Genomic DNA, 16461 nt, shown 5'->3' on the forward strand with positions numbered 1-16461 from the left:
TCTACCTCGTAGCAGATGCCGCACTCAGTGTGACTTTTGTGTGTGATATCGAGTGCACTCCCGAGACGATCCGCGTGTGTTACTGGCGAGGACCTATGGGTTCTGGCAAGGGGGGGACTGGGGACCTTGTGGGTCCCAGATGGAAGAATAGACAATTGGTGTGACTAATTACTTTTTAGACATTTTAATGTTGAGGGTAACTGAGTTCAGTTAGTCTGTGAGACTTGATTGATTCACTATCTTTCCGTTGTTAAATAAATAGTTATTTTCATATAACTTCGTCTCTCATTTTGATTACCTGACAGAATGGAGAGAAAGAGGTGGAGAGAGAGAGAGAGGGGTATCACTTAGAGAGAGAAAGAGAGAGAGATAATGTCAGTTTGCCTGACGCTCGAGTTACACATTTACCAAATAAATAACGAGATTAATATCCCGTTAACAGATGTGGTGGCTTAGTGGTGTTTTTTTGAGTATTACATATATATATATATATATATATATATATATATATATATATATATATATATATATATATATATATATATATATATTGTCGACCCCCTATTGGCAGGGAGGGATTAGCCACAACACCCTGTATTTGCCGGAATTCCGCGATATATTGGAACTCCCCACTGAAATTGCTTATATGCAACTGCCTAATTGAAGCCAATCAGCATCAAGGAAAGCTGGCACCCTGCTGTGTGATTGGCTCCTTACAGCCAATAGCTGTCGTCATTGGGGAGAGAGAGAGAGAGAGAGAGAGAGAGAGAGAGAGAGGTGAACTGAGTACATAACTTAAACTAAAATGCTATAACTGCTTATTTGAATAATTCAAACAAAAATATACCTTGTAATATTATCAAATATATGGCTCACAGCTACTTATGGAAACTAATCGTTAGATATTTGCTATGCTAAAGCCCAAAAATTTTTTTAGTGACAGCAATATGAGAAAGAAAGCTCTAGGAACATTCTTAGCTTGCCTTATTTTAGCAGTTTTGAAACCATTAAATAATTATTAAAACCTTTTAATGACAACCTGGTTTTTTCTTATAACAGCACACTAAAATTAATGTTGATGAAAAATGGCCCTAAGGAAAGTAACAACATAATATATAAAATTCCATGTTTGGAATGTCCCTCTTTTTATATTGGCCCATCTAGCAATGGTTCAGGAGTTAAGTATATCATAGTTTTACCAGATCACTGAGCTGATTAACAGCTCTCCTGCGGCTGGCCCGAAGGATTAGACATTTTTACGCGGCTAGGAACCAATTGGTCACCAAGAACAGGACCTACAGCTTATTGTGGGATCCGAACCACAATATATCAAAAAATGAATTTCTATCACCAGAAATAAATTGCTCTAATTCTGTGTTGGCTGAGCCAAGAATCAAACTTTGGACCACCGGATTGGTAGCCGAGCACGAAAACCACTTGTCCAACGATGATCAAGGATTTAGGAGTAAGAATTAAACAGCATACATATTCTGTCAAAACTGGGCAAACATCCTATGCAATATTCATTCATTTAAGGGAAAACTTTCTCAGAATAGATTGGACCCGCAAATTCATATATATAATATATATATATATATAAATATATATATAATGTATAATAATATATATATATATATATATATATAATTATATATATATAATATTATAATATATATATATATATATATATATAATATATATTAATATATAAATATTTTATATATATATATATATATATCAATATATATATATAATAATATAATATATATATATATAATTTATATTAATATTAATATATATATTAATACTATATATATAATATATATATATATATATATTATATTATATATATATATATATTATATATATATATATATACGTTATATATATAGTCTAAAGTAGTCAACCACTACTATTCATGTCTTGCAATTGCAGACCTCAGTTATCTGTTGATTTCTCTGTGGAAACATATAATCACATTTATTTGTGGGAAATTTGCAGCATTTTTAACGAGAAATATTCACTAATTACTGTATTTTCTTATCATTTTCATGACTAAATGCACTTTTTGTGATAAAACTATTAAATTATTCAGGTATAAGTATTTTGTTTTTTTTTTGTGCTTCAACTATAAAAATAGGCAGTTCCAAGCATTATGAAAGTGGTTTTAAATATTCAAGGAATTTTACCTATTGCAGAGGGTTGTTGGTACCCATCCCCTGCAAAATACCAGTGCCGCTGACTGTACAGTGGATGCTCTGTATTCTTGGATTTCTCTAAGGACCACATCTAGCCATTATTCGTAGGAAATTAATGTATTTGCAGTATTTTTCTTTGAGAAATATCCACAAATGACTGTAATTTTATATCCATTTCATGGTTAAATGCACTTTTTATGATCAAAATATTAGAAAACCAGGTACTACATATAAGCATTTTTAGTGGGTTTTCTTGAACTAACAAAATAGTAAGTTTTAAGCATTTTTAAACGGTTTTGAGTATCGCGATTCCAGCAATTTTTGGGGGATCCCCCCGAAATAATGAAGGGTCCACTGTATATATACATATACTCCATTATCCACATTATATCCGCAACTAAGCATTATCAGCACACAACCACAACTCCAGAATATATGTGGACATAAATGCAATGAACCAAAATGCAATGATGTGCAGGCAGGAGACAATGGTGTTGCAGTTCAGTTTACATACATAGCTTGTATGTGCTTAAAACAAAATACAAATATTTTTTATCCCAGACACTGCACTGCAGCCTTTAGTTTAACACACAAGAGCATTAGTAGATCTGGATTTGCCACATGGATCTTCTGGGCCTCATATATCATCTGCTTCTCTTTTTGTCACTTGCAGTGAGGATGTGAGCAATCATTGTGGCTGGTAGCAGGAAGTTAAATTTATGAGTGATGAATTAAAAAAAAACTATTTGTTTTTACCACAAAACTGTCATTCATACATAGCCCAAATTGCATTTTATTATGGAAGTTTGAGCTGTTGAATATTGGTTGTAACCAGCAAGATCTATGGAGAGCTATTGGTGACTAATAGGTAAGAGTTCTATGGGTTTGGTCAGTATAGGGAAAAATGAGAGAAGAACCACTCTGTCAGCTTACCCAAGAGAAAGTATATGAAATATAGCTGCTTTACATGATTAGATGAGATGTGGGTTACGAAGAAGATGAGGATTGAAGCAAGCAGTAAGGCAAATACCTGCCTTGCTGCTGGTACAAAGGGTCCCATACCTCGTGTATCATTTATTCATGGTTTACATCCCTACAGTAAAAACTAGCAAAAGTTGACTGACAACTGCAAAAGTCTTGACTTAAATTAGCACTGGTTTCGAGCTTACACATGAAAACTAAAAACGTGGAGAGAGCTTCTGCTTTTGTGCACAAGAATTCTATCCTGGACAACTTTGTCATCGATCATATTGTTGATGGCTCAAATGATAACTTACATGAACCAACCAGACATCGTGTTTCCAAAATATATTTCCAGTACAGCTTGTGAATGGTCCTGGCTGTGCCTTTTGTTTGTTTCTGTCATGATGAGCTGCAAATGACCAACTGTAAATTCTACCATTGGTACACATGCCTGTGCCAGAAGCAGCATGCATCTTGCTGATCTGACTCATAGATGCAAAATCCTGGCAAAAACCCATCTCCAAGCATGTGATCCAATAATGCAGCTTCCTGCAAGAGTTCATATGGGGGTTTGGAAAGGCTTTTCAGTGCTAGGGAAGTCACAATTGGTAGACTTGGATGACTTCTCTATCACTCAAGGAGCTGTACAGCACATAGGAAACAAAACTTCCACTATTAGAGATCACTGGATCGACTGCATTAACACTCCTCTCACAGTACCACTTACCTTTGCAAAAGGCTGATGGTTGTATTTCTACAAGGTATGGCTGCTTCTGCTGGATAATCTCTATCTCTGCTAATTAGCTTTCAAGTGAAAGGATGCAACATTTGTGGGTGCTAATGGTATCTCCCAAACCCTGGTACCCTTTTGGGATTGTCTATCAAAAAGTGACCAGAAATCTGAGACTGTTCCTGCTGTGGCAAGTGAGGTCATCAAATACATGGTCAGGTTTGTATAAGACTGACTCAGCATAGTACATTATTTTCCAAACTGCTTAGTCCAACTTGGAAGGGCAACAAAGAGGCAGCTTGTAACAGCGGCTTTTGCAAGTGTTCACTAAAGACTTGTCCCACTGTCATTAAAGTGCCTTGCAGACCTCTGATTACAGTGACCACTCATTGAAGATCCTGAAATGAACCTTGGCACTGTTGACGATGGTTACTGTTTAAACGATCTCTAGTGCGAGGCAACACCATCTCATATCTAGTGCTAATCTGATTCTTCATGTAGGCTATAGTTAGGCTGTCAGACTTTGCTTCTTACTAACCACTGAGAAGTTAAGATGGTATTTAACTCTTTAAAAAAAAAAAAAAAAAAAAAAGGTGCTGCTCCTTGGCCATTGATACATGTTCCCTTCACCTGGTGGCCTGGAAGGTGTGATCCCAAACTTGGTTAGATGTATTCGTTGTATTCATGAGTAGTATGCGAGAGATATACCTGCTAGTATTCAAAATAGAAGTTGCTTCAAGTCCTGCCACTACTGAGATCCCTGCACAAAACAACTATGCCTCCTGATACAAATGTACATGTGGTGTAAGTTCTAGTTCACTTTACAGAAGACATTCAGAGATGGTCATCCTTGATCTGGAGTTGCATAGCAGGTCAGCTTCTCCAGCCAAGATGTTTGGACACCATGTTTTCAGAGAAAACTGTCCCTCATAGTTGCTTCATGTTGCATTACTTGCATTTTTTATGTTGGTCTGCAGTTTCTCAACATGACACTTCTATGAGGGACAATTTTCTCTGAAAACATGGTGTCCAATCATCTTGGCAGGAGGAGCTGACCTGCTATGCAGCTTCAGATCAAGGATGACCATCTCTGAAAGTCTTTCGTAAAGTCAACTAGGACTTACACCACATCTACATTTGTATCAGGAGGCATAGTTGTTTTGTGCAGCTGTGCTGCTGATGATGCCATTACCATTGAGTAGTCCAAGCATCTTATTTGCTTTGCAACAGTCCTATGAACCCAATTTGCCACTGGTACAAGTCTCTCTCTAAACTTTTGGCATGGTTACCAGGTGGATGAAATGGATCTTTCATCGGAATAGCTTCCCTGCCAAAACAGTGAAGGTATTTTGTCAAAACTGGGTATTTTGAACCCAAAAGTAAACATATTTGAGATTCTGGAATGCTACTAGTCCCCTTTCCTGATAGTATTATGAGCTTTAGCTATGGTTCCCATTTGGGAAGGAGTTTGCTGAATAAACTTGTTCATGGGGCCAATGTTGATGATTGGCCATCCTTCTACTGTCTTAGAAACTAGAAATAGGTGACTAAAAACTTGGCACGTCATCCTGTGCCTCCTCTTAACGACCGTTTCTTCAGCATTAACCTTCAATCATTGTCCAATATCCAGGTTGTAGGCCCTGAATCCTAATGATAAATAATTCAAGTCTCTTGCCTCCAGAAATAAGTTTGCAGCCATTCCTGATGATTTCCATACCCTAAGCATCCATACGTAATTGCCACCAGAATCTCCAGGTTTCCTAGAGACAGTCCCACTGACAAAGAGTTAGATTGTACTTGAGCAACTTAGGCTATTCAATGCTGAAACTAAAATTGACAGTAAAAAGGTTTGAAAGGTGTAATAAAGAGGAAAACCTCGCAGATACATTATGAATCAATTGTTAAGAGAGGGTGGAAAGTAAGATGGAAGAGTATATGAACGGAGGTACTTTAAAAGTAACGAAGAGTTGCAGCTAGGGGCCAAAGGGATGCTGCAAAGTACTTTGTAATGCCTACATTGCACCACATGAGGTGCACTGATGGCACTAACCCCCAACAGGGAAAAAGAGGAGTTAAAGGGGGAGAAAATTCCTTTTCTTCTTCCTAACCCTTTAAACAGGACTACCCTGTTGACAGTTCAAAAAAAAAAAAAAATTCTGGGGGGGTAGGGGGGGGGATTGAAAGGATCCCTTGCTGGAGTTGCCCAGGGTGGAGATGCAATGGGAAGACCTACATGTTCAGGTTTGAGTACACTGATTACAGAGTCATCTTAAGGCAAACAGCACCTCCACCTTGTAAAATTCTTTAATTCTTTAAAAACAGTTAAGCAAAATTCAAAACACAATTCTCTTTTTTCAATTGAATCTTGAGAGTACCTCTTAGAAATGGTTGAATAAACACATTTATTTTCATTATTTATTTAAAAAAAAAAAGTCAAGATATACATACAATGAATGCACGTTACAGATGCATTCCTTATGGCACGTACCTTTCATAATTTGCACATCAATGCTGGAAATGAGGGGAAATGTATGACACTGAAATGAACATAAATTGTTGAAAATTCAGAAAATTTCATTAATTCACTATTATAATCAAAGATTCATTCTTAATTCTATAATCTATTTACACTGTATACAACAAAAGTGACATCTCTTTGGCAGAATAGAACTGCTCATTAAATATAATACATCCTAACTCCAATCAAATAAAACTGCTAATAACACGTCTTACATTAAATCATAAAACAAAGCGATTACCTGGTTAGATGAAAACTGTTTTAGCAGTGCTTTCAAGAAAGCTCATTTGGTAAAAAGCCTTAGATTTAAGCACTATAAAAATAATAAATTAAAAAAATTCATTGCTGATTACAATGCCTATCCATGAACATTAACATAGCTTTCAGCTATAAATAAAAAACCAACTGACAAAAAACTGTATTTTATTTACAAAAGATATCCCTAAAAATATAACATTTAGTAATAAGCTCTGCTTTCCTCAAGGGGAAAAAACTTTACATTGTTACAATAAAACATCCATCACAATATTCATAGTGTTCTTGTACATCATAAATATTCATGCCTAAACCTTTGCTGTATGAGATTAAACGTAAACTATAAACATTACCTTGCGTGAATATTACTGTAAATCTATTATGAAAGACTAGCTGAGTATTTTCACTGCACTGTAAAATTTACAGGTTTTGTACAAAGTAAATCAACAAGGCTAAAAAAGAACCTATAAAACCTAACAAAAAACAAGTTCTCAAACAAACAAATATACAGTATTTGAACTCAAGTTATAAATTGTCTATTTTTAAAAGTGCAAGTGTGAAAGAGAGAAATGTTGCTATCCTAAATAGCAGTCAACATCAAATTACTTTCATTAAAAATCTCCACTACAGTACAAAAATGAAGACCAGCTTTCATGACTGATTTTCTCTGAAGAAATACAGCAAAGGTTCTGCTGTTTATAAAAACAAGAAATAGAAAAATTCTAACTTAAATTAAGCTTTGAAAATACATTTCTTTACAAGAACTTTTGCTGCATTCAGAAATTTAAGATACTTCTATCAGAATTTCCTGAAGAAGGGGACATAAGCTATGAACAGCTTTCCTACTGGTACTTCTCCAACTCCTTTTTATCTAGAAAAAACAGTATGATTCCGTACATTGAGCTGCAATATGAGTAACTATTTTTCTTCTGTTTTGCTAGGGCTTTGAGAAACACTTGAATTATGCATAAATTTAGGATCATCTGTATAACCCAGACGTTTACCAGCAATCAGTGACTGTATGACCCATTCTGTTGAAACCACAGGGATGTTCAGTTGCTGAGTTCTCTGTAATTCCTTTTCTGGTATTGTTGCATCTGCAACAACTACAGTCATAGCTTTCACCAATACTCGACTGAGGTTTCCTGTAATGTTAGGAAGAACTCAGTTAATCTGTCTGACATCTAAGGAACCTACACTAAGAATTAAAACCTCTTTTTATACCAAGGTACTTCAAACAATAATTTCCTAAACTCTCATAAAGATATTACTCAAGGATTTGTTATTAACTGAAGAAATAAAAAAAAAAATCTCTAAAAAGTTTGACAGTCAAATGAATCAAAGGATATGGACACAACAAGACAAAAAACAATGCAACCTGGAGCTGAGGGGATGCTGCAGAGAACCTTTAGTACTCTCATTGTAAACTGCAGAGCATCAGCACCAAGATTCATATTAATATTCCCCGATTAGATAACTAAAATATGAAGCACACTGTACAGCGAACCCCGTATTCGTGGACTCTGGATTTCTCTCTGGAACATATACCCCCATTATTCATGGAGAATTGCCTATTTGCAGTATTTTTCTATAAGAAATATCCACAATTCCAGTTTTTTTTTTGGTATCAATTTTATCATAAAATGCACTTTTTGTGATAAAACTTAAAAAAACCAGGTATAAACATTTTTAGTTATTCTTGGGTTTTAACTAACAAAATAGGCAGTTTTAGGTGTTTTTATAGGGATTTCAACTATTCGTGGGTTCTAGCTATTCGCGCGGGTGGGGGGTGGGGTCTGGTAAAAAAAAAAAAAAAAAAAAAAAAAAAAAAAAAAAAAAAAAAAAAAAAGTATTTTTCATAGCTAACAAACCTTCTTGTAGCAGCTAGTAACCAGTTAAACAATAAAAGACTGTATAGCAATGAATTTATGAGATCTGGCAACTCATGCGCATACGAGGTGGAAGCTGGTCGTTGACCAAGCAACACCTTGTGATGTGTTAGTCTTTCTTTGACCACCTTCGAGAGTAGATGCTTTTGCTCTCCTTCCAAGATGGTTGGTTTGCTTGCCTGTGATTCTTTGTGCTTTCAGTGTGTCTGTGTGTGTGATTGTGTTATCATGGAGTCCTCCGAGTCTTCACAGCCTCGTCAACGCAGGTGCCAGGGTGTTCAGGGTTTTTTGTGCTCCAGGTTTTTGGCTGCTATACTTACGGATCCCCATACGACATGCAGTAAGTGGTGATCTAATTTTTTTATTGTTACTAATCCCTGCCCGAAATGTCGTGCCTGGCGTAAGTCGCAGTGGAAAATGTTTTACAGGAAGAGGGAGCATCGCAGAGTTTTTACTCTTCCTTCTACGGAGGGGTTTCCTTATCCTCGTTTAGACAATTCAGCTTCCCCTCTTCCAGAAGCGTTCCCCCTCTTGCAACTGTACCTCTGTCTCCTTCCATTTCTTCCATCGATTCATCGTTGGAATATCGGGAGTTGCACAGGATGATGTTACGTGTAATGTAGCCCCTCTCCTGCAGGACCTAATGTCGTTCCTAAGAGGGAGCAGGCTACATTCATTTTTTTTTTTTTTTTTTTTTTTACAATTTTCATAGAATTGGCTACCTTTTGCTCTTTATTCTCAGCCAATTACATGATTTTGTGTAATATTGTGTGCGTCTTGGCATTTTATTTCCAATGTCATATTTCAAAATTCTTGATCTGCCAGGTATGGCATTTGCAGTGCTCTTCTTGTAAGGGTTATGGCATTTTCCCACAGTTTGCAAGAACTGGCCTAAAGAACAATGATATAGAATTAGGTAATGCCATGTCAATAGCAATGCTCTTCCCTGTCTGTTCCTCCTCCCCCTCCATGCAGCCTTCTGCCACTACTAGATGTTCTAGCTCCAGTAAGCCATCACCCATGTCCATTCCAATTGTTTACTGAGAGGGGCTTTCTGAGTACTCCTGGCAAGAATCTGCTACATCATTTTGCTGTTCATGTTCCCGTACTGACCAGGACTTCCCCTATACACAATACCTTCAACTGTTTTGCCTGCAGTCCCTATAAATCATCTTTGATACTTCTGCCTGTGTCACTGGGGCCCCCTTTAATTTTTATTTTACAACTCATGAATTATCTTACTTGACCCTTCAGTTGGTACATTGGGGGTTAACCATTACTATTCTTAATAATCCTGGTTTGTTGTCTTGTTTTAAATTTGTATACATGCACATAATACGAACAGAAAATTATTTATTCAGTAGTCTCCAGCCCATAAAAAGGGCCCTACCACGAGAAAATCAACATTACTCTATCTCATTTACTGTACTATTGCAATCTTTGGAGACCCACCAGATTTACACTTGATCATCAGTGTCTTAATGAACATCAACCAAGATGGGTTCTATGCTGGGTAAAGTTCAACTTAAGCCATTCACCTTACTTGACTAAATAAACTCCTCAAATTTTGCTAGTGAGGAGGTTTGCTGTCCATCTTCATCTGCTATGTTTGAAGAGCAATCCAAAACATGTTCAGTGTCACAATGGACACTCCAGAATACATGATAGAAAAGTAACAGAAATATGACAAGTTAAAACTAAGAAAGCTCTGCAAAATTTAGTTTGGAGCAACTGCATACAGCTGAGTTAAGACAGGAGTGGCTAGTTGCTCTCTGCAGCACCCTTGCAACCCCCTCTTCACCAGTTGTTACAAAAACATATATTGCACTTCAGTTGCTTTGAATAAGAATGAAAAAGAATGAACATAATAACATAAGACAAAACAGCAAGCTGAATAAAACCTATTTTTTGCATGTAGAAAGTGTTAACTTACAAAGCATTAAATTTTATTGTAACCTTTTTTTTAGTGAACAGCATCAGAGAGATCCATACAAATTTTTAGTCCCTAATAGTAATAAAATTCCTGGTAGCTTTTGCTGATGAAAGATGCTGGGAGAGTGAATTAAGTTTCTGGACTGAATCCCTCGTTAAAAACTTTCTTATTACTCATTGTGGATGCTGTTATGTCAAAAGGTAAATAAACACCTAGAGAGAGCCTGTCACAACTTTGGAAATCATGAAAAATGGTAGTGACCAAAGATACAACAACATATCTCTTCACCCCAATCCTTGCAAAGGGCCTCTGCTAGTGGCCTCCTTTTCTTGACCTTGCTCCACAGGTCCCTTAACCGATGATCACGATATAACAATCCACTCCTCTAACCATGCAAAACCATGAAGTAGTGAAACATGAATGAGGAGGATAGATGTAAACTTGGTCATTTCTCTCCACCAACATATTGCTTCAATAAACAAAACTGAGTTACTCAAAACAGCATATCACACAAGAAAATATCTGCTTTGACTTATGCAAGGCGCACAAAATACACTAAGAAAAGTGATATTATGAAGATTTGAAGTTACACAACAAAATGCAAGGGACTGACAACGTATGATGCTACAAGACTTTATAAAAATCTACTGCATTCTTCAATTGGATTTACATGTCATTCTGAATTTTGTAAAAGAAAGGCATTATGTGGCAAAATATATATTTCATGCCTCATTTTTTAAAATTTTCCTTTTGCTTATTTCCTTCTCCCCTTTCCTTTCATATTATGCCAATTTCCTATTCGTATTTCCATTTTACAACACCTGATTCTGATGGAGACTTGTGTCCTCAAGACACACTGTATTCTCAGAGTCAAGTCCCCAAAACTACTTAGTTACGTAAGTTTTTACTCCTCTATCCCTTCGTACTTCTTGTTGGCTATAAGTAGTCTAGTTTATTGTCTTGGCATTATACTCTTGTGGAAGTGATGGCTGTCCTCAAGACTAGTCCCCTATCCAAGGTGGTTGAAGAAGGACTAAATACGTCACTACGTTCTAGTGTGGTCTCTGATTTGCTGCCACCTCAGCTGTGTATAGGATGACAGATGCCACTTACTTCTTGCATATACAATTTTTTATTGTTTTTAACCTGTTTCCAGCTGGTACCAGATTTATTCTAATGTTAAGACCTCAGGTTTGTTAGCTATGAAAAATACAAATTAATTAAAAATTTGTAATTTTTGACAGCGATGCAATGTCCAACAGGGATGGGAACAATGCAAGGGTGAGGTGTCACAGGGCAACTTAAAAAAAATCAAAGAGGCTATTCAAGGTTGGCAGCCTGGTACTGCCCAGGCCTAACGTCCATGTCCACTGCTAAAAATTTTGTTTCTCCTCTGACATGAGTCAGTGGATGATGACCCAGCATAATAGATTTTGTTGGGTCAAGCCGTTGTTGAAATTCTTCATGCCTACATTCATGTTGGGTTAAGCCATTGTTAAATTTCTTCACGCCTACTAAAAGCACCAGCAATTGTCACACTTTCAATCTGGAGCAGTTTTACCCCCGGTAAATGTACGTGAATAAGGATAATTCATACCTCTTGATACCAGAAGTCATACCCACTTAATCCCCCCAACTTACACCTTCCTCATGCTGGAGCATCTCAAGTTGCCTGTCTCATATCATATCTTCCTTTGCTTTTCCTGTATGCACTTCTTAAATCAGAGGTTATATTTTTGTCAGAAAATATGTAATTCTTACCCTTATGACAAATACAGTTCTCATAAAATGTACCAATCTTACCCTCATGTCAAATAAGGTAAATTTCCTATTACTTGAGCAAATCGAACAAAAATGCTTTAAATAAAATAATGTTTTATATATACTTACCAAGTAATTACATAAGCTAATATTTCTACTTAGCACGACAGCTTTAAAATCTGGAATTCATAGTAACACGCTATTGCCCAAGTGTAGTCTTCTAAGTGCAATTGATAAACCCACCCACTTTTGAGGTAGGAATAGGTACAACTCAGCCAAAGTGCTCAATTCGTTTATGCCCTATATCCATGCAAAGGGAGGAAGGACGGCTCTGATCTTGTAATTACTTGGTAAGTAGTACATATAAAACTTTATTTTACTTTAAAAATTACATTTTTATTCAGGTACTTGGTACATTAGCTAAATCCCAAATTGACAGGTGTGATGCACGGACACATTCTGCTTCCAAAATTCAGGGAAAATACAGAATTTTGAAAATAGGAAAATACGCTAACATTGGTTAAAATGCTTTTTGTAAACTTACCAGGTAAGATCCTTCAGGTAGTTACTGCCTCTGGTTGGTGCTCATTTTAACCAGTAGTGGTGTTATAGAGCCATGGAGTGCCCCTACTTCAGTAGGAGCTTTGAAGACAAAGGAGTACTCCAATCGCTACAAAGCATCAGTAGAAGTTATGCAGCTCGTGGAGTCATCTGATGGCTGACAAAAATTTGAAAGGTACCCTTGCCCTGGATGCAGTACCAACCAACACAAAACCAACCAGACAACACTGTCAACTATACTAAATTGCAAAACCACTACCCATCCATTAAAAGACTGGTGGGTACTCTGAGTACATAGTATCTCAAGGCTCCTCAAAACTTTGACCACCTTTATTCAAGGCCAAAAAAGAGGTAGGATAGAAGAATAGCTACTATCCCTCCTCCCCCAATACCATGGCAGCCACAGACAACGGACTCAAGGTACTGCAATTCTAAACTACTGTCTCTATTTCTCTTAGATAATGCTTTGTGACCACTGACTTACAATGCTAAAAAGTTGATTGACGGACTAATGATATGGACATACTTATTACGTTTAAGAGCCAACAAGTAGCAGGTCTTGAGGGAGTTTTCTTGACTGTGTGGGTAATACGGATATTGGAGCAAGGTCTGGATGTTGTTGAAGAGGTGGGGGAGAATGGATCCTTGGGGCACTTGGATAACAGAACCAGAAGATCTTGAGTCAATTTCTTTTGCAGAGCTGAAGCTATCTCCTGGACTGTGGATTGTGGGAACAGATGAGAGTGATCTAGAGGCAAAAAATGGATTGAAGATTTTGGAGATGGTGTAACACCCTTGGAGGTAAAAGAATACCAAAGTTCTCTTTTCTTCAAAACCAGTGTAGAGAACAACAAAGCCAATTCTTAGGAGCCATCCCTAATGTCTTTATTTGTGCAGGATAAAACCCCTAGCCAGTCTGTAGACATCCTCTGCGAGATCGCTGCAGTCCTGTCCAGTCAAAAAAGAACTTCAAAAAATTCTAAAAATGTTTTCAATAAAATGGTCCAGTTCAGTGGCTGAGAACATAATTTTGGACGATGTGAAGGTCGACTGTCGTGAAGAATCAGTCAGCCAGAAGTCCCCCTGGGAAGAGGCAGCGACTCCCAGGGAAAGAGCTTCTCCGGAAGTCTTGCCCTGCTGCTCTTTCTCTTGTCCAAGAGCCAAAAATCCATCTCTCTCAAGGCTTTCCTAGAAGACGAGGACACGACCACCTTGGGAAGCATGGTACTCTCTACAGGCTGGTTCCTCATATAAAATGCAGAGGCAGGAGAAGCTGGGCCAGCAGGAGAGAAAAACAGAAAGGCCACCAAAAAGTTTCTGAGAAGTGGTCGTTTCATCGAAAACCTAATCAAAAGAAGAAATCAGCAAAGGAAGTATGTCTGAAGGGTTCTGTGCTACTGTGGGAGTCTTCTGAAGAAGGCCCATGATTACAACCAGATGGCGCTGAATGGGATTGAACAAAGGATCAGTTGCTATGGGAGAATTTGTGACAGGTGACTGAAGAGGTGGTGATTGCCACTCAGGGGGGAGGAGGAGGAGGGAGGAGGAGGAGGAGGAGGAGGAGGAGGAGGAGGAGGAGGAGGAGGAGGAGGAGGTGCGGAGGAGGAGGAGGCTGAGGAGGAGGAGAGGAAGTAGGAGGAGGAGGAAGGAGGAGAATGAGGAGGAGTGAGGAGGAGAGAGGAGGATGAGCAGCATCATCATCATCATTTAGTGTGGCGCTGGGCGTTTGTCACCCAGTGCTGGGAATACTGGAAGTGGTGCCAAGTGTTCGGCACTGACACTGGGTGCTTGGTTGCAGCTCGCTTGGGATCTGTTGGGCGCCTAGCAGATGATAATGGGCAATTATGCGATGATGGGTGCTTGTGTCACTTGGACGGGCGCAAACACTAAGCACCTTTTCAACAGATGGGCCTTCTCCAAAAAAATTACTTCAGTGCCTTATGTCCGGAGAAGAATCATTAGAGCTAGACAAAAGTTCAGGCACATCCTTACGGATGCCTTTCTAGCGGCTGTTTCACCGAGGTCTGGGACCAATTAACAAACTTGGCTCAGGGGGCGCCTATCCTTAGGCAAACCCCATCAACCTCCCTTGGGCTTCCAGTATGCCTTCTCCTTGGTACACGGGAGCCCGTCAATGACCTTTGCCTAGGAGCGTCGGCAGGATGGCAGACACCTCCTCCACAAACACTGCACCTTCACTGGCACTATGCCTACACATATGGTCCATAAGGACTTTCACTGAGAGCCCCAATTGCTTCATGGCACTACCATTACGTTAAATCTTTGATCGAGGCTGGAAGTGGCATTATGATCAGAAGCACGGGGGCTGGGTAAAGAAGTGGGTGACATAGTTATAGGCTGGTTACAAGGGATAAAACAGCAAGAGTACAGGGAACAGGTGAATCGGCTACACCCGATTTATGAGTACATTCATACACTAGCTGCATCCCTAGCTTCAGTCTTATCAGTCACCTTTCTTCTCCTGTCTTTCTAACATATCTAAGCAGAATTTCAAAGTCTTTCACTTTCCTTGATCCCAGTCCCTACATTCACCACAATTCAGGTTAATTAAACAAACAAGTCTGTCCGCTACAATTACGACATATTGTGTGGGAATCATAAGAGGCTTTCGTTAGCCAAGTCTTGTAACCTTTACTGCAATAACGAATACTAGAGCTACATTGTCAGACATTGTCGTAAAAGTTGCAATCATGAAAAACCCGCCTAATAAAACCTAGGGTAACTGAAAACAGCAATACCGCTGTCAAAGTTAAGAAACACGTCACCAAATGGAGACCAAATAACCAGTCAGCTACCAAAATTAAAACAAAAAATCTTTATTGTGAATAACAGTTTTAACAGAGCCTAGGCTAATGAAAATAGCGTGCATACTATCAAAACATGAGTACATTTACCAAATGGGGATAAAGAGCAACCAGCTGGCGATCAAATCCAAAGTAAAGCTGCTTGGAACAATCGAAGTTCACTCGTTCACCGACAGAAATTAATTGAGCTCTTCAGCTGTGTTGTACCTATTTCTACCCCGAAAGTGGGAGGGGTTTACCAACTACCCTTAGACAGTAGTGCATTATAGCGAATTTCAAATTATACAGCTGCCGCATTAAATAGATATACATATTAGCTAATGTAATTAATTGGTAAGTTACTTATCCTAAAAATCTAATTTATCAATGTTATCAAAGATAAATCTCTTATCAATATTACACAAAAGGTCCAAGGTATTAACATGTTCTTTAAGAATTAAATGTAAATTATAAGTAAGTGTGTGTGGCAAAGCACTGAGACTCAGTAGAGCCCCAGACCTCAATCGACGAGATGCGATTTTGTCAAGATCTGAGTGAATTTTTCCCATAAGAAATAACTGAAAATGGATTAATCCGTTCTTGACCACCAGTTATTACCCTAACCTTGCCTTTTTATACAAAACGTTACCCATAAACACACATAAATTACAATTACATAAGTTCAGTGTTAAATAACATACCATTCAACGCACTTTTTTCATTTTTAAATATATATGTACTGTATTAAAATAACTGCCCTATGTACACCCAATTCGGCCATAATACGATGGTTGACTGAGCGCCATTGGCTAGGCTAGCTACGTAGTATGTACTGTAAGGGGTAAGCAT

The 16461-nt window shown here is 38.0% G+C and overlaps 1 protein-coding gene across 1 annotated transcript in view; it reads right to left on the reverse strand.

Moving 5' to 3' along the window:
* Positions 1–6292: 6292 nt before the first annotated feature.
* The window catches only part of LOC135227042 (TP53-binding protein 1-like), a 125132-nt gene continuing 114963 nt past the window's right edge, over positions 6293–16461 (reverse strand). The window contains exon 10 of the mRNA XM_064266835.1: positions 6293–7809. Within this exon, the coding sequence (XP_064122905.1) occupies positions 7583–7809 (227 nt within the window). The 3' untranslated portion in view covers positions 6293–7582. The remainder of the gene's footprint in view (positions 7810–16461) is intronic.

Source organism: Macrobrachium nipponense, chromosome 15, assembly GCF_015104395.2.
Source record: "Macrobrachium nipponense isolate FS-2020 chromosome 15, ASM1510439v2, whole genome shotgun sequence".
NCBI classification, from domain to species: Eukaryota; Metazoa; Arthropoda; class Malacostraca; order Decapoda; family Palaemonidae; genus Macrobrachium; species Macrobrachium nipponense.